We start from the raw sequence: 22568 nt of genomic DNA, 5'->3' as shown, positions 1-22568 counted from the left end.
TTTAGGGTTAATTAATTCATTTATGGTAATTTGAAGAAGGTACAGATGATTAAAATTGTTGTTGACCATTTTGAATTCTGAAGTGCAGAGAATTACATCTGAAAACCTCTCATGTTCTATAAGATATTCATGTTCTTGTAGATCATGGATCTTTAAATGTGACGAGACAATCAGAGATTTTAGGCCTTCAAGGTTCTTGCAAGAAAAACAAAAATCAGCAGCCAAAACAAGCCTCTGAATGTGCCAAAAGCATCACAGATTTAGGCCTTTCAAGGGCATTATAGTGTTATTTTTCCTTCATTTTGTACGATTGCTGATTTAATTCCCTATTCGGTCTTCTGTATTCCTGTGATTTATACAGCTGAAACACATTAGATTGAAAATGTGTCTCCTGATGTGGACTCAGGACACAACAGTTTGTTGATGTTTTAATACACTGCCATCACCAGAAAGTTCAGTTTAGCCTTTATCCTCTTTTAGCATATCTTTTACATGCGATTAAGGTAGGTTATACTCTTATTTGAGTTGAGGGAAGTTGTAGCAGTGGGAAACATAACAAAGCTGTCAGTTTTAAGCACTCATAAAGACAACAAATAACACATACACAGGTCTAATGCAGTTCATATTTTCTCATTAAAACGTAACCTGAAGTAAAACAGTGTCCCATGTGGTTCTATTCCTAACTCAAACATATGCAAATAAGATGTGAATCTGCATCAAACAAACAAAATAACATTTTAGTCAATGATCACCAGGGGACAAGGTGCTTTGGTAAAAGCTCAACAGACGAATCTGAAGAGCTTTCATATTTCTACAAAACATGAAAGGTTTATTCCTTTACAATCTGGCCCATCCCCACCTCAACATAAATGACAGCAGCAACAGAAATATTCAAATGTGCATGGGAATAAGAACGTGTTTATTATACTGAAATAGCTTTCCTCCACTATAGTCTCACAGTATAATAAAACATTAAATATATTACAAAATATGTACAATTTTGGTTTCCAAAGCTTTCAAATTGTCTATAAAAACATTCTTTCTGAAATTTTAAAGCGAGTGCCACAGTCAATGCCACATTCTTAGAATTTTAGAAAGAAAATGAAAGGTCTTGTAATTCCATCACCATCTTACTCTTATATATAACACATTTCATACATCAGTCAAAACCGTAAAACAAATTGTATACTGATTGTTTGATTCAACATCACCCTGTAAGTTTAATTGAATTATAACTGCTGGCAGTCAAGAGTAATTCTACAGGCTAACAACATAAATCATCCCCCAAAACAGCAATTCAGTCATATCTCATACATCCAGGGTGCAACATTAACTTTTTTGTCCATTGGCCAAATGGCTAGTGAACATTCAAATTTTACCAGCCACTCAACAGATTAACAGTGTTTCTTTTTGGCTGGTACTTGAAGGAAATCTACCAGCCACTTGTATATTTAACCAGCATTTGGCTGGTAGCTGGTGCTAATTTCGTGCCCTGCAAACATCACAATGCAATACCGGTCAAATCCTTCACATGTAATGCTGTTCAAGTAGTGCAACTTCTAAACACTTAAAAAATACAGTTCTAAATGAGAAACAGTTTGGCAAAAAACATTTGCTGAGAGGCACAAAAAAGGTCTTTACTAGAAAACACGTTTTCCACTTCAGGCCCACTTGCAGATATTTTGCTGTTGTTTCATGAGCACGTGAGTGAAATATAAAGTTATTGGTGGGGGGGAGGGGTTAGTATCCCAATCACATGCACCATTAAGAACCAATGCGAGTTATTCTAAGTCAAAAGAAAATTGGCTCTTAGATTCAGCATACAAAGATTCACATGAAAGGCTGGTGTACAGACTTTCTCCATAGATTGCGCTGACTTTAGCACAAAGTACCGACAACAACATGTGTTTGTGATTTGTTAAATTAACAGTACCATTCCTGTTGAAAATGACGTCAAATATTCACAATCAAATACTCAAGTCCAAAAGTCACAACTTTGTGAAGAGGGTAATTACTCTTCAGGAGAACTATAAATGTGAAACCAGCGTACCTCATACAGCCGACCCACCGAAGGCTTTTACAGACTATTCATTACTTGCCTTAAAAATGAACCAGGCTGTGCAGTAAACAATACAGTACCTAACATGCTGAATTATTCCATGTAGTGTGCAGACCTTTTATCACCCAGTGTTTCAACACACAATAATCAGAAATCTGGTTGTACCTACTTGTAAAACAAAAGCTAAGAGCTACTCATGCAAATCTACATCATTGTTCAGGTCTCTTTGTTGAGGAAGCAATAAATACGCATGTTCTGTCTGAAAACACCAAATTACCATAATATACATGTGGAGAGGTAACAGGATTAATGATTATTATCTAATAATGAAACTATGTTCCTAGTGGTCACTGATACAGGTTGATAAAGCTCAAAAATTACTTAATGCCCCTTTAAATGTTACAAAACGGATGTGTTTGAACGGATTTAACCTTTTATGAAGAACCTCAGAGCTCAGCTTATCATTACTACGACTGTACATGCTGCTATGGTACCACTGGCCAGTATAGGTGAGCAGACATCTGGTCTTAATGCTCTCAGTACTATCTCCTGTTGTAGAGGTCTTTGCGTTTTCGCAGCTCCTCCAGCACCCGAGCCCTGAACTGGGTCCAGTCCTCATCCTGGAGCTGCTGGAGGCCCAGGGCCAGATGGAGCTCCGGAGAGTGGCTGCGCAGGAAAGGATTGTACTCCTTCTCTTCTCCGATGGTGGAGGGACTCTGAAAATGAATTGTATGTCAAATAGCAGTCATCCTCAAAATTGACATGCATGAGCTGAGTCTCAAATCCATACTACACACTAATTCTAAGCAGGTTTTGTTCACACTGTTGCATAGAGCAGAGCCATTGTTAATGTTATTATTAACACTTGTGCTTTTCCCACTATCACGAGTCAGGGTGTCTGCTGTGAAAAGGGCCTATTACAGAACAGGCATTTAAATATCAACAATCACATTCAGATTAATCTGTATCTGAAGACAATCCCTGCAGCGGTGCACCGTGAGATGTTTACTTTGACTCACTCGCTCATATTCAGCACCACATGCTGATATTTAAGTAGTCTAGCCCTGAATGGCCCAACTTGACTATCTGATAAGTCAAATTCTTTTTCAAATTATATTCATATAATAACATCAGCCAATAATATCTGGGACATATCTGACATATGTTTCTAAACCAGTTTATACACCTTCTTTGTTGTTTGTATACATGTATTTTTCTTTACTTTACCCTTGCACTACCCATCATATCCAAAAATAACCCAAAAGATCAAAATATATCAAAAAACACACCAGCCACATTTCATGCAGCCAGCATGCATGTAACGCAGAGAAAACAATGTAGTCAATCATTTCATTTGTTTTGGGTATGAAAGTTGTCAAAATTCAGGGATGTGCAAATGTGTGAACCCGTCTCTAGTGCTCTCATGCTGTATAGATAGCACAAAAAAACTCATCTGAATTCTACATAGGCACTTCACTTAACAGCGAACCTTTGCTCTCTTGCAGACTGTATCATAGATGAGACTCAACTGAGAGCCTGAAAGAGGAGGAAGTGAGAGGAGTGCGAGCGCTCGGCCACTGACAACTCGTACACTGTAGGCAGGTGATAAGCCCTTCTTCCCAGGTGCTGGGCAACATGAATCCTTTCTGAGTTGGTGTGCTAGAGAGGCATAACAATGGCAATACATCATTCTCACCGTGCACAGCTTCTGGCCTCGCTGCTGCAGCACCCACTGATATTTGTTTTCCCTGGCAGTGTTGCGTGGCTCAACCTCAGCAGCAAACAGCAGGTTGTCCTCTGCATACTCATGACCTTCGGGACAACCAGAGGACAAAAATTAAAAAAAAAAAAAAAATCATGCTGATATGCATAACCCTACAAATCTTACACTCTATAGTTGTCCATGCACAACCCCTTTCAAGACCTTGACTGTAAATAAGTGCATTTCTGCGATGTGCAAAAATCAAGCTGGTACACATTCAATCCACACCCACATGACAAACACTGATGCAGTTGTTTGGAACTAAGTCTCTGACAACTGTGAAGGTTTTTCCTACCAGGCCATAATAGAGTATCATCACTTAAGGAGCCAACCGTGTCCAGAGATGACAGCATTGTTGTGGCACTGCCTTCAAACATCCTCCCTGAAAAACAACAAGAAGAGATTTGACTGAATTCAAGTGAGTTTGAGTTTTATTTCAGGGTATCTGCGAGTTTTAGAAGGTCTTGTATCCGCATTTAGAAGACCACACTCTTTAGGATCTTTTCGTTGCTACCTGACATGTAATTTAAGACTCACAACAGTGATTTTGTTTTAAAATGTCAGCTGCTGAGGACAAAGCAACCTATTCCTGATTAATCAGAGGTCATGAAAGTTATTATCCTGTACTGTAAATGAATAGTAGAAGAAAAAGCACATTAGCAACGTTACATTAAGTACATTAGGTTGTGTTAAGTAAAGCTCATTGTATGCTACTGTACTACTAACTGTTCTGACTTATAGATGCCATGTAATTAAATCATTTACACTAAAGGGCTATAAGGAATTTGCCTGGCGTACATAATAGACATGGTAGTAAAAACAACAACCATATGGTGCAATGAACAACCAAACAACATGAAAAGTATTCAATATTAGCCAATAGCCATGCTATAAGGATTTTTTCAGAACAAACACTCTGGGATTGGCAAAGCAAAACTAATTTGCTTGCTAAGGTAAAATAGGAAAAGGTTCGATTAGCATGTAGTAGCAGCAGTTGGTAGAGATAGTACCAACTTGCATGTGTAAGTGGAGTAAACCACATAAAGCATCAAAGGAAGGCAGATGAATCATGAAATCCATGAATTTAAATGTTATTACTGTAACTGAAGTGACTGTAATGGCTGTAATTGAAAACAGCTGGTCTTGAGGTCTGAGATCAGTATATAAATGAATGAATGTGGTTCAGATAAGCCACTGGGTATCTGCACAGACAGGATTCTCCCATACAGTTAAAATAGTACAGATAGATCATGAACTCCTTCCCCTTCTCTGGTCGACCTGACCTATGGATACCGTTTGACACTGTAAGCCATTTTATGCAAATTAATCACATATTCAAGTAGCATCAACTTGTCTTCATGCAGAGAGCTGTATTTCTTTACATTGGCTGCATTTTTAGCTTTGCATTAGCTAACAATCAGTTCCTTACCTCCTTACAATCTCTGCATTCAGTGTCTCGTCAGGATGTACAAGGACCTGCATTATGTGTACAATGATTCCAAACAAACACATTGCAAATGTCTCTGTGAGAGGATACAGAGGTTTCTGTGTCTTCTCTGTGTTTTACATAAAAGCAAGAGTTGCTGTGAACCCGAACGCAGTTCTATATGATTATTATTATGGATCCTGTTCTCTATGTAACTTACCGCATCCTGACAGGAACACCAGGTCACCAGAGAAGAGACTGGAGGGGGCACCGACTGCCCGGCCATCCAGGAGGTAGATCATGTGGCCCACTGTGTGTCCAGGAGTGAAGAGGGCCTTAAAGTGCAGACGACCGACTGTTACCGAATCCTTGTGTGAGAGAGGGCTGACAACACAGAAAAAAATACAGCAGTGTCAATGTAATACCACTCATTCGCTACAGCCTGCTGCCGTTTGGAGCCTATATATTGCGAAGCTGTTGCATCCACACAGTATATAAAAAAGACAAATAAATCTGATTGAGAATAGCTGTGACACGGTTAGGGAAATGAAAGATGTTGAATTTTTATTTAATATCTTAAATTTAAAATTTAAGGCCAATCTAGCAGCTCGGATGTAACTCTAAAGGCCCAAATGCACTGAAAGCATCTGACACGCACGTTTTGAAGTACACGCATTTTTTTAAATGGGTGAACGCGCACCAAAAGCATTATGAGGCGCGTCAAACTGCCTCGACGCCCAAACTCCGACCTTGTTTCGATTTTAGAGTGTCAAACGAGGACCCAGCGATCAAAGCTGTCTTTTCTGCAACTGAAAAAGAGACAGATAGCACGACTGAGGAGAGGGAGAGGGAGCGTTGGTAGAGGGAGCATTGGTAGAGAGAACAAAGCGTTGAATGCAAGAAATACAAAAGTTATTTTCTGACTGTTTCATGGTAGTTAGGTTCTAAAGCACACATAAATAACCATCAAACACTCTACAGATGATTTGCTGTGGAAACAGACGCTCTTAGTTTCAGTTTCCTCCTCTGCATTTCTCCTTTTCATTTATTCATAACTAATGCAGCAGTAAATACAAAGAACAACAGGACAAATCTGTGTTGGTTTCTGTACTGTTGGCATTTCAAATCTGATGCCTGCAGAGTGCCATAGGAGCGTCTAATGAGGCGCGTCAAATGAGGCAATTATCAAATGAGGCGTCAATTATTGCTTTTAGAGCGTTTGGGCCTTAATACCAAATGGCCAGACAATGAGAGCAGGAGGTTATTACAAGAAAATCTAAACACAGAGTAGTCACTGGTAAGCAGACAGAGGCACTGGGAAGTAAATTGCTAAACCTATAGCAATGACCTCATTCTTAGGGCCACCACCGCCCCCGAGGCATAACCCAACAGTTTATCATACCATCATAATTAAGTGTGAAGTCAGCTGCTCCGAGTGCTGACCGAGAGAACAAGACAAGACTAAGTACAGTCGGAATGATTCTTGTGTGACGCAGTGTGCTATACTGTGCTATCAGGGACTTACTGTGTGAGGCCAGGAATGTTATCAGCTGCATTTCCATAAACTCGGCATGAGCTGTGAAGCCTTTTCAACCCTTTGTTTCCCCCACTGTGATCCCTGTAAATAGGACAGAAAGCAGAGGCTTGCTACAGTGATTTGGACGGGACAATGTACTGCAGAATCATTAGAAAATATGTTGTTTTTGATTTGGCCTTCAATCTATGCTAGAGAATTTCAACCACATACACATACTGTCCTACTTAGTATATTTATCCCTAATCTCTTCAAGTTATTCATACATAAAATCCTAAAAAACAAACCACACATTAAAATAACAAGGATATATAAAATCAAACTATAAAACTCACCAATGCTTGTGTGTGCAGAGTATCGCCTCCAACATTACTCCCTCCTCCTTAAGGACTGCCTGAAAAGTTATGAGAGCTGTTAAAATCTTTAATCACCGTGTTAAATCAACTATTCGACAGCAGTTTATTCAAAAGCCAGCTGTGCTGCAAAATACTTCAGATTGTTGACACAGTACGGCATTTTTTATTTTACTAATGGATACAGCTGAGAATGCGCTTACAACGCTCATTCACTACTGCTATTGATTGTCAACAGCTACAGCTATAGTTAACTATGGTGACTGATAATAACTAAAGTGCATTGAAAGTGATGCTGAAAAGTTAGAAAAGTGATTTTACGATAAAAGAAAAGGCATAATTGTCACTGAGCTGCTTTCGGTGTGTGAGCTTGATAAAAGTGGTTTGAAGTGTATAATCACATCCTTCATTCGTACTACAACCACAAACATTCCTGCAATTTTGTTTCTGAATACCTAAATCTCACAATGGGTTCTCATATGTCATTAAACTGTATGCTGGCTCTCTTTCAACAAGGTAGCTCCTGCAATATGGCTACTATAAAGAAACAGCTACTATGGGATTATGCTATTAATTCTAATATCTGTTCTTATATTGACTAATATATTCATCATTTTGATGGTAGTTTCTATTTGATCTTTTCTCAAAGATAATTCAGATCCCAACCATTAACATCAGATGAGGTACAACATGCTACTGAAATAGAGGCAATAAGATCTGGCAAATCTTTGGCTTGTCTCAACTTTTTGTTGTACTGTTGATATGTGTCAATCTATCTCCTCTTGCAACAGAAAAAGGCTTATTGCAGAGGAAAACGTCCGCTGTTTTCTGTATCGCAGTGTCTGAAAGTCCTTAATCGGTCTGAACACAGCCAGGAACCATGTGTACGTACGTCTGGGCATCAAACAAACATGCAGCTGACAGTTGACGCCGACTCTTGAGGCACTCACCTGAACTGTTTGAGGGTCTGCAGGGTCTACAACCACTGCAACGCTGGAGGCGGTGTCAATTACAAGATAGCTATAGTTGTCAGACAGCACTGAGATGGGAATTATTTTGATACCTGTGGGCAGACAAAGAAATGAGAGTATTACATTTTTCATCCAGATTGGTAAAAGATTCAAGATGTTTATAGTCACTCCGGTTATACAGGTACAATCTTTGGCTGGGAGGCTCCATTATAGTAAAAACAGTAAATAAATATATATAAAAAAGACACATAAAATACAATAACACTATATAAAAATAATAAAAAAATATATATCAGTGAATTTAAACCCTATAGAAAGTTATTATACAGACGGCAGTTATTGCACAAAAGGTTGAAAATGGGATATTGCACAATGGTTGGATTGCACTTTGTGTGTGTGTGTCTGTTTGTTGTGTGTGTGTTTGTTATTTATTTAGTAGTCTTATAGCCTGAGGGGGGAAAAAAAACTGCTCCTAAGTCTGCCGGCACGTACACATGTAGCTTTGTATGCATATGATGTGTAGTATGTCTTGACAGCAACTTTGCATTGATCGAAGTGAGAACGACTAGATTCATGTATATATTTATATATTTGTACATTATGTTTGACACAATCAACAAGGCCTTTTCTTCTTTGTAAACAGCACTCAGGCAGCCAATCCCCCACAATAACCAGGGAACATGTGAGCAACACTGTATGAACATAGTGAACAATAAAATCCACACTGTTGCTCACCATTGAACTCCACGGGCAGAGCTGTGGAGTGTCCAGAAGGGTAATGTTCCCGGGCTTTCCTCACCTGCCTCTTGTAGTACATGTAGCCAAGCCTGGTCCTGGTGTACAACGTGTACCTGGGACACAGTTCAAAGAGGCAGGTAAACACTGAGGCTTGCTAGCTGCTTCGTCCATCTTTAAAAGGACTCAGGTGACATATCCGCAAAGCTAACATGGCCAAAGCGCTTAAAACTACATTACCACGAAATATTAGATTATGCGGAGCCATTTTTCGATTAAAACACTGAGTATGAGACAGTTACAAAATATAAGTTAGTGGCTCATGTGTATGCCAAATAAAACAGAGGCTATTATCGGTTTAGGAAAAGCCTTTTACCATAGTTTCAGGGGTAATCCTATCAACTTTAAAAGGCAACACATGTGTAATACAGTGTGGTCTGCCTCTGAAGAATGGCACCCATCGCAGCTAAACGCTAGATGTTGCTAAGCTACGCTAACGAGAATCCCCCCCCTCCCCGATGACAACAACATCTCGTTTTGTTAAATGCGGGTCATATGACACTCACGCGATTCTGAACAACGGCCTCTCCGTGCGAGCCATTATCTTACTGAACAAATGTCTCCACAGCACTTGTCCCGTGCGTCTGAAGCGGACACATAAACATAAGAAGCAGAAGAAGGATGCGGTGGCAGTCAGCGTAACCATCCAGTCAGGAAGCGCCATAGCCTCTGAAGTGGAGCGTCATGACGTCATGAACGACACACGCCAAACCCGAGAGCGTGGAGATCAAAAACAGTTCTAGTACTGTATTATAATCAGTGGTGGAAGAAGTAAAAGTACCAATACAGCGATGTAAAAATACTCCATTACAAATAAAAGTCCTGCATTAAAATCAAACTTAAGCAAAATGTAGTTAAAGTATTGCAGTAAAAGTATTGGTTTAGTCCCCCTGACTGATATATTATTATATATGACATCATTAGATTATTAATACTGAAGCATCAGCGTGTGAGCAGCATGTTACTGTTGTAGCTGCTGGAGGTGGAGCTAGTTTGAACTACTTTATATACAGTTGGCTTGTTTATTCCAGTGGTTCCCAACCTAGAGGTCGGGCCCCTCCAAAGGGTCACTAGATAAATCTGAGGGGTCGTAAGATGATTAATTGGAGAGGAAAGAAGAAAAAAACAAAGTTCTGATACACAAATCTGTTTTCAGTTTTTGGACTTTTTCTCCAATCTTTGATTTTTGGCGAAATATTGGATCATTTGAACATTTATTGAGATGAAACCATGTGAGAAGTTTAGAGGGAGAAATCACCATTTGGTGGAGCTGTTAACAACTCATAGACATCTGAAATATGACCCCGACTACACACTGCTTTTTTGTGAAAGCCAAAAAGGTTGGAAACCACCGATTTCATCTTTAAAAATGTGTTGTATTTTAAAAGCTTGTTATATCATCCATTGTGTCAAATCTTCATCTGAAAAGTAACTAAAGCTGTCAAATAAATGAAGTGGAGTAGAAAGTACAATATTTCCCTCTGAAATGTAGTGTAGCGCAAGTATAAAGTAGCATCAAATGGAAATACTCAAGTAAAGTACAAGTACTTCAAAATTGTACTTAAGTACAGTACTTGAGTATATGTACCTTGTTACTTTCCACCACTGATTATAATGTTATGCTGTGTCTTTTGGGCAAACATAATATTCACAAAGCCAGATTTCTTGAGTTTCTTCCAAATAAAAATGTGTTTTATGATGAACCTCAGATATTCTATGATTCTGTCTGCAGGGTGTCTAAAGACAATAAAGCTTTAAAGACATCTCATCTCTTGAGAAACATTATGGAAAACATTGCCAGATGATTTAAGTTGGTTTGCAATATTGCCTATTCACTTTTTTAAAGTTTTATTTATTTATTTTTCTCTTTTAATGTCTGCATTATGTATCTTTTACACCGTACAACTTCATTTCTGCTCGTGTTTTTTTGATCAGTTTATTTTATTTTTCCCCAACACTCCCCGTACTGTTGTTTGTCTTGTAGTATTATAACAATAATGCATTTAATTTGCACTGCACTTTTCATTCACAGTGAATCTCAAAGTATTACAGTGTTAAAAACATATAACAAAATAACAAGAGTTAAAATGAAAAGTATTGTGCTGTTAATTAAGTTGAAAAATTCTAGTACAATGTTAATATTAAATAGTACATTTAAAACAAACTGAAAAATGTCATAAGAATTTTTTTTACTATTACATCCAAGTCCAATATGATTGTGTTTTCATGAACCTATCATGTAAAAAAATCACATAGAAAGCTAGAAAGGTTGTTTTTTTTTTCAGAAACTTGACATTAAATTAAAATAACCTTTATGATGTCGTGTCAAGAAAAGTGCTTTTCTCTTATTACTATTGTAACTTCATTTTAGGTTTAACTGTAGGCTGCTGTGGTAATGATATATTAAATTTGAACTTATTCCCACACAAAAAACATTGAAATGCTTTATCCAGTGTTTAATCATATTATATTATATCCTTGTACGAGCTCATTCCACCTTTGACATAAATGTGGAATGGAGTCAGCTGGTTTCGATCCACTTTTTAATAATTTAGCGACACCTAACGTTCCTGGTGGGACATTGACTACCATTCAGCTACAGCTGAAAATGAGACACTACAACAGGCTGTGTAGTAGGCTATTTAATAACATTTGGGTCAGATGACAAAAAAACAAAACAAAAAAATAAGTGACTCAATGTTGGGAATATATGTCCCAACATCTAACTAAATGTTTGTAGAACACTTCACTCTACAGTCTGTTTTTTGAGTTGTATTTTTATTATTTTGTTAAGACCCTGAGCAACCGGATTCTCCAGCTTTTGGAGAACATCAGTGACAGTGTGAGTGTCAGTGACCATATCCTGTTACAAAGATGACATCCTCCTGTGGTGCAAGTCTGCGAGCCTCCAAGGAGACAGAGGAGTGAAAGCAACAGTGCTCCCCTCTTAGGCTAAAGCCACCAGGTCAGTACAATTTAATTTATTTTTGTTCATGTCTAAAGTATTATTCAGATTAGACAAGAATGTACACACAAAGTCTCATTTGTACCATTGTTTCTTTAGACTTTTCTTGTTTGACTGGGGTATTTTATATGGTATTTGTTTAAGGTCATGGCTTTTCCATAAATACACTGTTTACTTGTTAAACTGGGGTTGTTTACCATTGTTACAATGTAATTTCAATTGTGTTTTTTGTCACAATAATGTGAGAACCTGATATTATTTTGTACTTGTGACAATGAAAGGTATAGACTTTATAGGTATAGGTATAACAGCTGTTCATACAATAATGACCACACATGGGCAATTGTAGGTCTGTGTATATTTCATGATTTTTGTCAGTATATGTCATACAACCAGTAGTCAAACGTCTCCAGTATGTCTGATGAAGCTGATCACCACTTATCATCTCTTTAAGGTGGTCCTGTAAAATCATGACCTCTAAAACAGATAATCCTCCACCCTATGAGGACGCACTGCACCATCCTAAGTATGGAGATTACCCAAACCAGACCCAACATGGCTCCCCTTTTCCACCACCTCCATCTTACAGCCCTAGTCCTGGCATGTGCCCCGGCCCGCCTGGCTACGGGGGCACGCAGGCTGGCATGTGGGCCGCCCCTGGCTTCTCTCCATCTGGGATGCCCACCACAATACCGACTCTGTCCGCCGGAGTGCCCGCATCCAACCCAGGTTCTGAGGAAATGACACAGGACTTCAGTTAATCGCATCCTGCATTATATTAAGATTAGCTCCCAGTTGAAATAAGTATAAATCACCACTTCGCTATCCCCAATTCTGCAGGAGACATGGAGGATTTTCTGAGCACCCAGTGGGAGAGCAGGTCTATTCGGCATGCCTTCATCAGAAAGGTAAGCATTTTTATCATTGCTCATGCCACGCATGTGTGAGTGTTTTTCTGTTGTTCAATCCTGTTAATCTCATCCACTGATATGTTTGTATGTTTGTGGGCAGGTTTACTTAATTTTATCAGCACAGCTTGCTGTCACTTTTTCAGTCGTCGCTGTCTTTACATTTGTGTAAGTGTCCCTAGTGTACAATACTCCATCTGATTGCTTAATTTATCTGTATTAGAGTGCAATGAACAGTCTCCTGAGTGATCCCTCATATTTGTGCTTTTATAGTGACCCAGTGAAGCTGTTTGTCATCAGATATCCTGGCATCTACTGGGCATCTTTGTGAGTTAGAAACAAAACAGAAATATGTGAAAAAAAAGAGAGAAAAGCTGCAACGCTTCAGAATCAAATGATATTCTCATTGCTATTATTCTCATGACATGCTGTCATATGTTATATGTAAAGTAACAAACTCAGTGTTTTATCTCTCCGTAGTGTGGTTTATTTTTTGGTTTTCTGCATTCTCGTCTGCTGCAAAGAGCCAAGGTAAGCAGTGAATAAGTTTAATAGTTTTAAGTAGTTTTACTACTACTAATGTTATGTCTTATTTAAATATTCAGCAGCAATGACGCTTCTGTTTGTATACTTTTTAAAATATTCATTACGATTTGTATTTATAGGAGGCGTTTCCCATGGAATCTTGTGCTGCTGGGAGTATTTGTAAGTATTGTTTGTGTGAATGTGGTCCAGCAGACCCACTTGGCAAAACTAACATAATGTTAAGAGTTAGATAATATCTGATTTCAAGAGTGGAAACGAACAAAACAAAGACAGCCAGTAAGAAAGAAAAAAAAAAATCTTCAAACATGCTCTATGACACACTGTCTTCATGTTTTGTCTTACAGACCCTGGCCTTGTCTTACATGGCTGGAACAATCTCAAGGTTTGTTTTTGGCTCCAACTCAATGCACCTCGATATGCAAATACAGTACATTTCAATAACAATGTATTAAATGCTGTGATATTTTTTCTTATTTCATCATGTATATTTTTTGTTTTAATCATTCTATGTATCTTTTACAGCTATTATGACACAAAAGCAGTGCTTCTCGCCATGGGAATAACAGCGTTAGTTTGTGTAGCTGTCACGATCTTCTGCTTTCAAACCAAGGTAGATGTAGCTGTAAACTGTGTCTCTCTGTATCTCAGTAGCCCGTGGCTTGTCAGAGGATGTCTTTGTTGTCAGTGTAAAAGAACTCCTTTGTCTCGCATTACAATGGCGCACTGGGTTCCTTTAAATATTTATAACATTTTGAGATGTGAATCCAACTTCACTGTCTGATGCAACTCGAGATGACAAAAAGTTACATTTTTTGGCTGGTACATGACAAATCCACCCGACATGTATTTATTATTTTTTTTAACATCATTCTGATCCTCTTTGAAATTATCTTGACTGCTCTTTCATGTGGCGTGAAACCTATTAACTTCTCTTTCATCCTGTTAATGACTTGTTTCTCATCACAGGTGGACTTCACCTCCTGCGGGGGACTTCTCTGTATTGCTTCCGTTTTGCTCATGATTCTTGGGATTGTTACAGCCATCGTCCTCTCTTTCCAATACGTGAGGACTCTTTGGTCAAATTCTTTAATTTATTCCCTCTGCTCGTGTTTCTCAGTGCAAGGAGCTCAGTGGAGTGTATCTGTGTGACTGATTTCACATTCAGAGGCCTTTCTTATGTCACTCAACAGGTCCCTTGGCTTCATATGCTCTACGCTGCAATTGGAGCCATCGTTTACACTCTGGTGAGTCTGCGTTCTCTGAATTTATGGAGAGCTTGTGAGCTTGGTATTACAAGGTTGTTTTTTTTTAAAATTTTATTGAATGACAAGAGGCATGATGGTCCTTACAGCCTGAAATACACAACTGTTAGAAAGACCAACAACATGCTGACAATTTGCGCTAGAGCCTTACACCTTCATCAGGGGCCAAATGGGAATAATAGGTTGAAAACCATTTCTTATACATTTTCAAACACCACACAAGGCACCCTGTAGGATAATTACATCATTCAGTAATCAAGCCATCATCTGTATTGTTACCCGTGTTTGCTTTACACGTTATGGCGCCATCTTGTGGTTAAATTGAGTCAATCCAACCAAGACAAAAAAATCCAATTCCAGTAAAATTTCCAACAAATTGTATCAAAGCTAAATAATAACAGTTAAAATTAGCTTGTAAGGAAACACCTGAAGTCTAGTTCTTCATTTAGTCCATGTGGCGATAGTGTGTTTAATTTATGTAACCAAAATGCTTCATGTTTCTAAAGCAATAGATCCAGATTCCCATCTCATTTTATTGCAATTCATTTTCTCGGTGCTTTAAAATCATGGACTAGTAACTGTGTGGCTGCTCTAAAAAAAATGTTTTGCTACAGGAGAAATTAGATCCTGTCTCCTAATAGTGCTTTTGTGTTCTGAAATCCGGATTTTCAATTGCCGTTTTGTGTCCCCCACATACATCATGATGTAATTATCCTACAGGATGCCTTGTGTGATGATTGAAAGTGTATAAAAGGTGGTTTTCAACCCATTATTCCTGTTCAGCCCTTGATGAAGGCGGAAAGTGAATTGTTGGGCTTTGATTCAGCACAATGCTGTTTGAATAAAGAAGCAGCTGATGAAACGAGCACAACTCTGTGTGCGGTCCTTCTCCTTCAAGCAGTTTAAGAGATCCAAGGCTACCAGGACCATCATAAACTTGATGGGGTTGCTTCTTCATTTGACTCTAGAGCCTTATACCCATCAGGTTTGTCTTGCTGTTGACGCTGCAGAAAGAGCCATGGGATCAGTAAATTCATCTATAGTTTTCCACCCTAGAAGCACGAAGGTGCTGAGCAGATTTCTCTGCAATCTTCCTATGATGTCAAGAGATATAATCTGTGGTAAATTTATGTTTTGCTCTGCGAGTACTGCAAAATTCTTGTTACACCCCTGCGTGTATTGCAATACCTTTAGTGATCCCCAGACTTCTCTTCTAGCTCCATCGTCAGGTTAAAATGATAATCATTTGGGTTTATTATAAAATACCTTAAAAAATTAATGACATTCCCATCAGCCTCTGCTGTAGACTGTGTTTAGTGCTAAATAGTAAATGCTAACATGATAAAACACTAAACTAATAAGATGAATATGGTACGTTTAGCAAGTATAATGTGCTAGTATGCTCTTAGAATATCTACACATTCTTGATCTTTCAGTAAAACTTTGTGTGTGACTATATTTAGGATTAACAAGACAAACCGTATATAAAATCAATATCTTCTGGTATCTCCACACTGCACTCAACAAAGACAACTCAAGCACACAAACCCAAGTTCCCTCTTTTTTCGATGACTAAACTTTGGTCTGTTTTCTCTGTGTTTTTTTCTTCTTCAGTTTTTAGTATACAACACACAGCTTCTTATTGGAAACCGAGAGCTGGCGATCAGCCCAGAGGAGTACATCTTCGCAGCTCTTTCTCTCTACATAGACATTGTTCACATTTTCCTTTTCATCCTCCAAATCAGTGGAGCTGCAAATGAATGAGCTCACCGGTAGAACACATCTTGCCCTCTAAGAGCTTGGACTTACAGTATCTTGTGTTCGTCAATAAACATAATGCTATATATCCACAACTGTGCAAACTATAAATGTAACTATATATAGTCACATTTTTTGTTAATACTCAGGCACTTTGGTTTATTTTTGCACTGTTTAAAGCAGGGTAGTGATTTACATCTTGTAGATCTAAATGAAGAGCGAACTTTAGCTTTGTATTCTGAATGGTTGCTATTTAATATTTTGTTATGCCTTTTTGTTTTAGGAAGTAGTATTTTGGTGGATCGGCCTTGTTTGATGTAGCCATAACCTGTACAAACATGTTATTTGAAAATGGAGACCAAGAAATTTATGGTTTTGAGAAGTTTTTTATTATTTATGTTTAGTCATTTAATTACTTACAAAAGACATGTAGTTACAGGTGTTCTGTAGGAGACCACAATCATTATTAGTCCTTTGTCTGTGCTGGTAGTAGGTGGGATTTAGGGTGGAATCTGTATTAAAGTTGCCTTTTTAAACATCTCCATAGAAAAGACAAATAGACAAATACTGACTAGTTGATTAAAAGATGAAATAAGTGTGTGCAGCTTTACAACCTTTCCCTAAATGACTGGCAGACTCCTTTTTCTCTTTAATGTGTCCGTTATTTGTTGTTGTTGTTAAGACAATTATGCACACCAATCAATAAAGTTCCCCCTACTGTTGCAATGACTTTATTCTCTCATCTTAATGGTTAATCGTTGTGGCACATTAAGAGTCATAGTGTGGCACTAGCTCCTGCACCCTCTCCCTTTCTGGATTAAAAAATGTTTCCCATCACCAGCATCTGTTTGTTGGTCCAATGATGACTGGATCTGTCCATGCGGTAGAAGATTCAAGGTGTCAGGCGCTTAGGGTCACGTGGGAACATGGAGGTCTGACGCACGTTGTGGAGACCCAGGTACAGCATGCAGACTCTCTCCAGGCCTGCGAGAGATGACAGATCAGACACTCAATAGACCTCAGTGATCTTGAGACGCAGGTGCAAAATTATGCTCGTGCCAACTACCCACTTCTCCTATGTGTTACCATGAAACCAGGGTAAAAGCATCTCCCATGCACCTGGGGATATTTTCTGCCGTGACAATATTCTAAAACCTTTTAAAAACAGATCAACTGTGTTCACTAAGAAAGAAAATGGTCTTTAGCCTGTGGGTGCCCCTCAAGAAACATATATTCCTTACCAATGCCTCCGCCACCATGTGGGGGAGCGCCAAACCGGAAGGAGTCGATGTATGACTTGATCTTTTCCAGATCTGCAGTATCATAAAAAACAGAGATTCAGTTGTTAAAAACTTTAAATGACTTTTTATTTCAAAGGTTTTGTTTAAATCATGACCCAAACCATCTAAAGACAAGACAAAATCCTTTAACAGATCCATCGCTGCACTTGTTCTTACCAATCTGGTGATGGGTGGCCCTCTCAGTCAGCAGCTGAGCGTCGTGGATCCTTTGAGCTCCAGACAGGATCTCCTCTCCCCTCATGAACATGTCATACGAGTTGGAGTATTTCTGGACAAAAACAAAATCACTTAAGAGGTCAAGAATGAGGATATCAACATATCAGTTGATGAAAGTAGGGACAAAGACCCGTACACACAAATAAGATATTTAAGACTTGGAAAGTTAAATGAAGGACTGCAAGTCCAAAGTCCTGCAGCCTGGATTGACACTGGACTACAGCAGTACAAAACTCAAGAAAAAGTAGAAAACATGGCAAAGGCATCAAACAGTTTAGTGGAATCTAAGTCCACCTAAACTGGTTGACAAACTGGTGCTAGAAGCCAAATATGGATCACATATACATTCCACAAATATACTACTAGAAGTGAAAAATCACAAAAGTTCGCTTCTCATAATGATATAAAAATGATATTAGTACTTAAGTTGAATTTGTCATGTCTGTACAACAGGAAGTTTTACTAACATAACAAAAACCCACTGTGGTGTTTGTCAGCCAGTATATCCAGAAAGAACAGAAGGCTAAAGGGTCCTTGGCCAGGCCAAAGCATCTTTCTGGCCTCAGCTAAGTTCAACCACAGGTCAGAAACAAAACTCATTTGCAAATCAATGCTATTGCATTTCTCACTATGTAGACGATAACCGTGTGTGTGTGTGTGTGTGTGTGTGTGTGTGACTGAGAAACTTACAGGGTTGTTTGGATCAGGCATCGTATAGAAGGGTCGAACAGCCAGTGGGTACTTATCCAGCACATAGAAGTCAGTATCATACTGAGAAGACAAAGGAGATTCAAACGTTGAAGATTAATGAAGACAGGTGCTTCCACTTTCCTTTATGTAATGTAACAAAAGGCTTGGATCATAAACTACTTGTTATGAACCTTTCCCTTCTGCGTTATAACCACATTTAACCACATTTTCCTCATTGCAGCAAAACAATTTGATGATGATTCTGTCACTTATGAAAGTTCCGTAAAATGTTTCTGCCTTTAGCATTAACTGCTGTAGCATGTTGTTGTTGTTCATGTCTGGCATGTACAGTGATTATAGAGGATATGTGATGTTGTATATAAACGGTCCTATACTGTATTATTTGTAAATCCATCAAGAGAAACACCACTTGGAGAATTCTGGAAATTCTCTGCAGCTCAGGTGTTATGACCTGATAGTTAGACCACCTTGGTTTTTGAAGCACTGTGATGAAAGCAGATAACTGATGTGCATAAAGTGCTATTTCTGATGTTGAGAGGAAGAGTTTTCTCTAACCTGCTGAAAACCATTAACAAAGTTCTTACTCTTGTCTGACTGGAATTACATGTGTAGAAAAAGAATATCGGAGGCACACTTTGCACATATTTTCATTGTCCAATCAAGCAATAGTCAGCTTTATACACTCTGACACTAAATAACCAAACACATTTGAACCTACCTTTTCCTTAACAAGGCGGCCAAGCAGCTTTTCATTGGGTGTACTATAGAACAAAAAAAGAGGCATTCATTTTAACACAGATAACTTTATTATTGTGTCACATTTTTCTACCTGTAACTTGTTACAACAAAAAATTTATTAAACCTCTAGTCATGGTTTTGTGTCACCAAAGACAAACAACAGCTTGTCAGCATTAATCACATAATGCAGAGTGAGGGTTTCTGGCACAACCTCTCCTACTTCAAAGGAGCACGGAGAGGGGAAATAAGTCTAGAAAGATGAGAGCTCCCGCAACACTTGTATTATGAGGAACAACTTTATTAGTTGACCGACGCATTTCGCCTTCTGATGAGGGCCACCAGTCAAAACGTTTCGGTCAACTAATAAAGTTGTTCCTCATACCACAAGTGTTGCGGGCGTTTTCATCTTTCCAGCATCAATCACATGAAATTCTTGAGTAAGAAAATGTTGCTGAGTTATTGGTCTGGTGTTTCACTTCCTCTCTTCACACACAAGTAAAAACTTCTGCTTTTATCAGATTAAATCATCTAAGAAGATGAGTGGGATGTAGAGTACAGGGTGTGCAAACATTTCTGACCTGAGGTCGTCTTCATCACCCATCTCCACCCCGGCCTCACGTAGCATGGCCAAAGCCTCGGTGTACTCCAGCCTCAGAGTGGGCTCCAGGAATTTGAAAGGCTCACTGGGGAACTGCTTGTTCACCGTCTGAATCTCAGTCTGGAAGCTGATACAAACAGACACACACAAAAAGGAACACATGTTAGTTTCTACTTATCTGGGTACATAATCTCCACCCACACAGATCCACATGCAGGGAAATGTGCCTTTCACAGTTAACCTAACAAGGTTCACACTGGTTAGTAACTTTGTAAGATAATATTTTAGTATTTGAAGGCCTCTCTTACAATATTTTACTGTGTTTCAACTTCGAATGTTGTCCCTGCTGGCCACCGAAATTGTTCTCTTATAAAAAGAGTAAACCAGAGCTAAATGAGTCAGTAAAAATACTTGAGTGGAAAAGGGTCGGTTTTGGATGGGACGAGATGTTAACTAAGTCACCGTTACAAACAGTGCCACTACAAAAGGTGGGTCACATTGGGCTGAGCATCAAAGAGTAGCATTTATCAGTTTTTCAAAGACATCTAACAATACTGTCATACATTTTCAAAGCATCATGAGACAACTAAGAGTTCCACAGAGATGGGCTCATTGACGCTTGGAGTGCTGGAAATTCTGTCAAAAGCACATGCAAAATAATTTATTACGTCAAGGAGAGACAGACTGGAAAGTCATGAAAACAAAAGACAAACAAAACAGTCACTGAGAAAAGAGGAACAGCAGAACAGCGGTCACAAGTTGAAACCAACAGTAACTGACTGCAAAATGCAGCATGCTTGGCAAGTGGTCTTATATGATCCATCTCTGCAAAAGTGCTTCCCACAGACATTTAGTGACATTTATTGAAAGTCCCGTTTCATGAAGTGGAAAAGAGTTTGAGTTGTTCCCATATGTCTAATGTCAGGCCCCTTTTTCTTTTCTTTAGAAATTCTCTTGCAATTATATGTCACATCAGACTGTCAGCCAAATCTCCCCTAGTTTTCATCCATTGAAGAGAACAGCTTACAGGACAGAAATCCAAGAGTAGTTCATTGCATGTTAGCAGAAAGAGCAAAGAGCAAAATAAGTTTTACAAGCCATTATTTAGGCAGCCTGTGCCAGAACTGAGGTTAAACGTCATTACTAACCAGTCAATAATAGCTTACAAGTGTCTTTTTAAAATAATTATTTGTTAAGGCAATGAATACCCTTATTAAATAGTGGACAGCAGGGAGATGACAGGAAATGGGGGGATGCAGCAGTTCATAATCAGTTAAGCTTAATATGTAATCTTTCTACAATACACAGATACATAAAGCAAGCAAAGTTGCAGATTCTGTACATCATAAGAGCTTCACCTACTCATCTTTTTATCCAGTCGCTCTGCTCTAACATCTCTTTACATGTGCTGTACTGATTCTCACCACTAGGAGGCAATAAAGCCACATCCTAAGCCTTTATGGCAATTCACTTGACAGAGTGGAAATCACTGACTTTCAATGGAGCAGACAGCAGTGGGTGACAGCACTTAATCTGGATTCAACTGCTGAAACAGTTTTGCTAAGAAAAACAATATTTTGACTTTTTGCCATCCAATAAATTTGCACCCCAGGAACTGATCCTGTAGAGATTCAGCTCGTGTCAAATAGAAAAACAAAGCTTGAGCCTCTTATGGCAAGTCATTTGCACATGCATTTTAGGTACGATCATAATCTGAACTCTCAGGAAGTTTCAGGATAACATTCTGGTAATTTGGAAAGTATCATGTCAACTAATTACAAAAGTACAGCCAGACATTTGCCAACTAAAAACACCTTTACTGCTTAAATCTTGATCTTACTTGTCTCTCAAGCCCTTGAAGATTTGGACCATGGTGTCAGTGATGGAGTCAATCACTTCATGGTAATGGTAGTTGAAGGCCATCTCAATATCCAGACCCACAAACTCAGTCAAGTGACGGTGGGTGTTGGAGTCCTCCGCTCTGAAAACTGATATGATTGAGATTTAATATTAATGCTTTAACACAGAACACTTTCACAGCAGCAGCAAGAAGGGGAGAAAACGTGGCAACACATCTTCTGTTAAAGTGGCTCTTCATGCAGCGTCATCTTACCGAGGGGATGCTGAATCCCTAAACCTTCACCTGACCGGGTCATAAGCCAGAAGTCTATCAAAGGGATCAAGAGATTTGCAATCTGGCTGCTAAATTCAGCCTCATCCCATGAAATTTCATTAATTATGAATAATGACTCAAAATGTGAGTATCACCAACCTTTCAATGAGTGATTCTGGTACAATGTTATCGTGAGTTACTAACATTTTCCCTTTCTTGTCATTTCTCCGTAATTGTTTTGGTGAGTGATAAAGACTAAATATTTACTCATTTCCATTCTGAAGTTGGATGACTTCACTACTGATGACAGGTGCATTTATGATGAATGCCTTAATGAGCACTACATACAATTAGCCAGATATATAATTAACCAGAGCTGTGTGTAATGGTCGTACAGAAAAGAAGCTGCTCTGTGGTTGCTGGAGGACGATAATTGAAGAGGGATAATTATATGCACAATTATACGTAGGTGCGAGGCTATTCAAAAGGCAGCATCAATGAAAAAAATGCACACTGATTCTAAACCATTAAATGTATTTAAATAGACAACGT

The 22568-nt window shown here is 38.7% G+C and overlaps 3 protein-coding genes across 6 annotated transcripts in view; 1 reads left to right on the top strand and 2 right to left on the bottom strand.

Moving 5' to 3' along the window:
- Nucleotides 1-767: 767 nt before the first annotated feature.
- pnkd (PNKD metallo-beta-lactamase domain containing) lies at nucleotides 768-9598 on the bottom strand. Of its 2 annotated transcripts, none has more exons than XM_042425831.1 (9): nucleotides 9407-9598; nucleotides 8841-8956; nucleotides 8085-8197; nucleotides 7117-7175; nucleotides 6773-6865; nucleotides 5468-5631; nucleotides 4117-4203; nucleotides 3756-3871; nucleotides 768-2775 (listed from the first exon to the last, which is right to left on the bottom strand). In XM_042425831.1, the coding sequence occupies exons 1-9, from the start codon at nucleotides 9562-9564 to the stop codon at nucleotides 2602-2604; spliced, it is 1080 nt and encodes a 359-aa protein (XP_042281765.1). In that variant the 5' UTR covers nucleotides 9565-9598; the 3' UTR covers nucleotides 768-2601. The 2 variants fall into 2 exon arrangements, with proteins under 2 accessions (XP_042281765.1, XP_042281766.1); XM_042425832.1 differs by lacking the exon at nucleotides 9407-9598 and adding an exon at nucleotides 9217-9361.
- On the top strand, nucleotides 8913-16601 carry LOC121906760 (protein lifeguard 3-like). Of its 2 annotated transcripts, none has more exons than XM_042425833.1 (12): nucleotides 8913-8980; nucleotides 11695-12594; nucleotides 12706-12773; nucleotides 12877-12941; nucleotides 13047-13100; nucleotides 13254-13304; nucleotides 13439-13478; nucleotides 13664-13701; nucleotides 13842-13929; nucleotides 14286-14381; nucleotides 14510-14563; nucleotides 16196-16601. In XM_042425833.1, the coding sequence occupies exons 2-12, from the start codon at nucleotides 12336-12338 to the stop codon at nucleotides 16343-16345; spliced, it is 963 nt and encodes a 320-aa protein (XP_042281767.1). In that variant the 5' UTR covers nucleotides 8913-8980; nucleotides 11695-12335; the 3' UTR covers nucleotides 16346-16601. The 2 variants fall into 2 exon arrangements, with proteins under 2 accessions (XP_042281767.1, XP_042281768.1); XM_042425834.1 differs by lacking the exon at nucleotides 8913-8980 and having other exon boundaries at nucleotides 11195-11865; nucleotides 12320-12594.
- A 104-nt stretch (nucleotides 16602-16705) lies between these two features.
- dars1 (aspartyl-tRNA synthetase 1) overlaps nucleotides 16706-22568 on the bottom strand; it is a 32027-nt gene continuing 26164 nt past the window's right edge. For both annotated transcript variants that reach the window (XM_042425829.1, XM_042425830.1), the window contains exons 12-18: nucleotides 21744-21891; nucleotides 19884-20030; nucleotides 19286-19328; nucleotides 18547-18627; nucleotides 17797-17908; nucleotides 17581-17652; nucleotides 16706-17323 (exon numbers count right to left, since the gene is read on the bottom strand). In XM_042425829.1, coding sequence (XP_042281763.1) covers nucleotides 17232-17323; nucleotides 17581-17652; nucleotides 17797-17908; nucleotides 18547-18627; nucleotides 19286-19328; nucleotides 19884-20030; nucleotides 21744-21891 — 695 coding nt within the window. In that variant the 3' untranslated portion in view covers nucleotides 16706-17231. The remainder of the gene's footprint in view (nucleotides 17324-17580; nucleotides 17653-17796; nucleotides 17909-18546; nucleotides 18628-19285; nucleotides 19329-19883; nucleotides 20031-21743; nucleotides 21892-22568) is intronic.

The sequence above is a fragment of the Thunnus maccoyii genome, chromosome 11 (genome assembly GCF_910596095.1).
Source record: "Thunnus maccoyii chromosome 11, fThuMac1.1, whole genome shotgun sequence".
Lineage (NCBI taxonomy): Eukaryota > Metazoa > Chordata > Actinopteri > Scombriformes > Scombridae > Thunnus > Thunnus maccoyii.
The sequence above is the reverse complement of the archived record's forward strand: the minus strand, read 5'-3'. Positions and strand labels throughout refer to the sequence as shown.

Excerpts from the sequence above, each read along its gene's own strand:
- pnkd (XM_042425831.1), bottom strand. The coding sequence starts at position 9,564 with ATGGCGCTTCCTGACTGGATGGTTACGCTGACTGCCACCGCATCCTTC. Across the intron at positions 8,957-9,406 it reads AGGCCGTTGTTCAGAATCGC|GTACACGTTGTACACCAGGA; the intron begins GTGAGTGTCATA and ends ACTGTGTCCCAG. Across the intron at positions 6,866-7,116 it reads CTCTGCACACACAAGCATTG|GGATCACAGTGGGGGAAACA; the intron begins GTGAGTTTTATA and ends TCCTATTTACAG.
- LOC121906760 (XM_042425833.1), top strand. The coding sequence starts at position 12,336 with ATGACCTCTAAAACAGATAATCCTCCACCCTATGAGGACGCACTGCAC. Across the intron at positions 13,702-13,841 it reads ATGGCTGGAACAATCTCAAG|CTATTATGACACAAAAGCAG; the intron begins GTTTGTTTTTGG and ends TATCTTTTACAG. Across the intron at positions 14,382-14,509 it reads TCGTCCTCTCTTTCCAATAC|GTCCCTTGGCTTCATATGCT; the intron begins GTGAGGACTCTT and ends GTCACTCAACAG.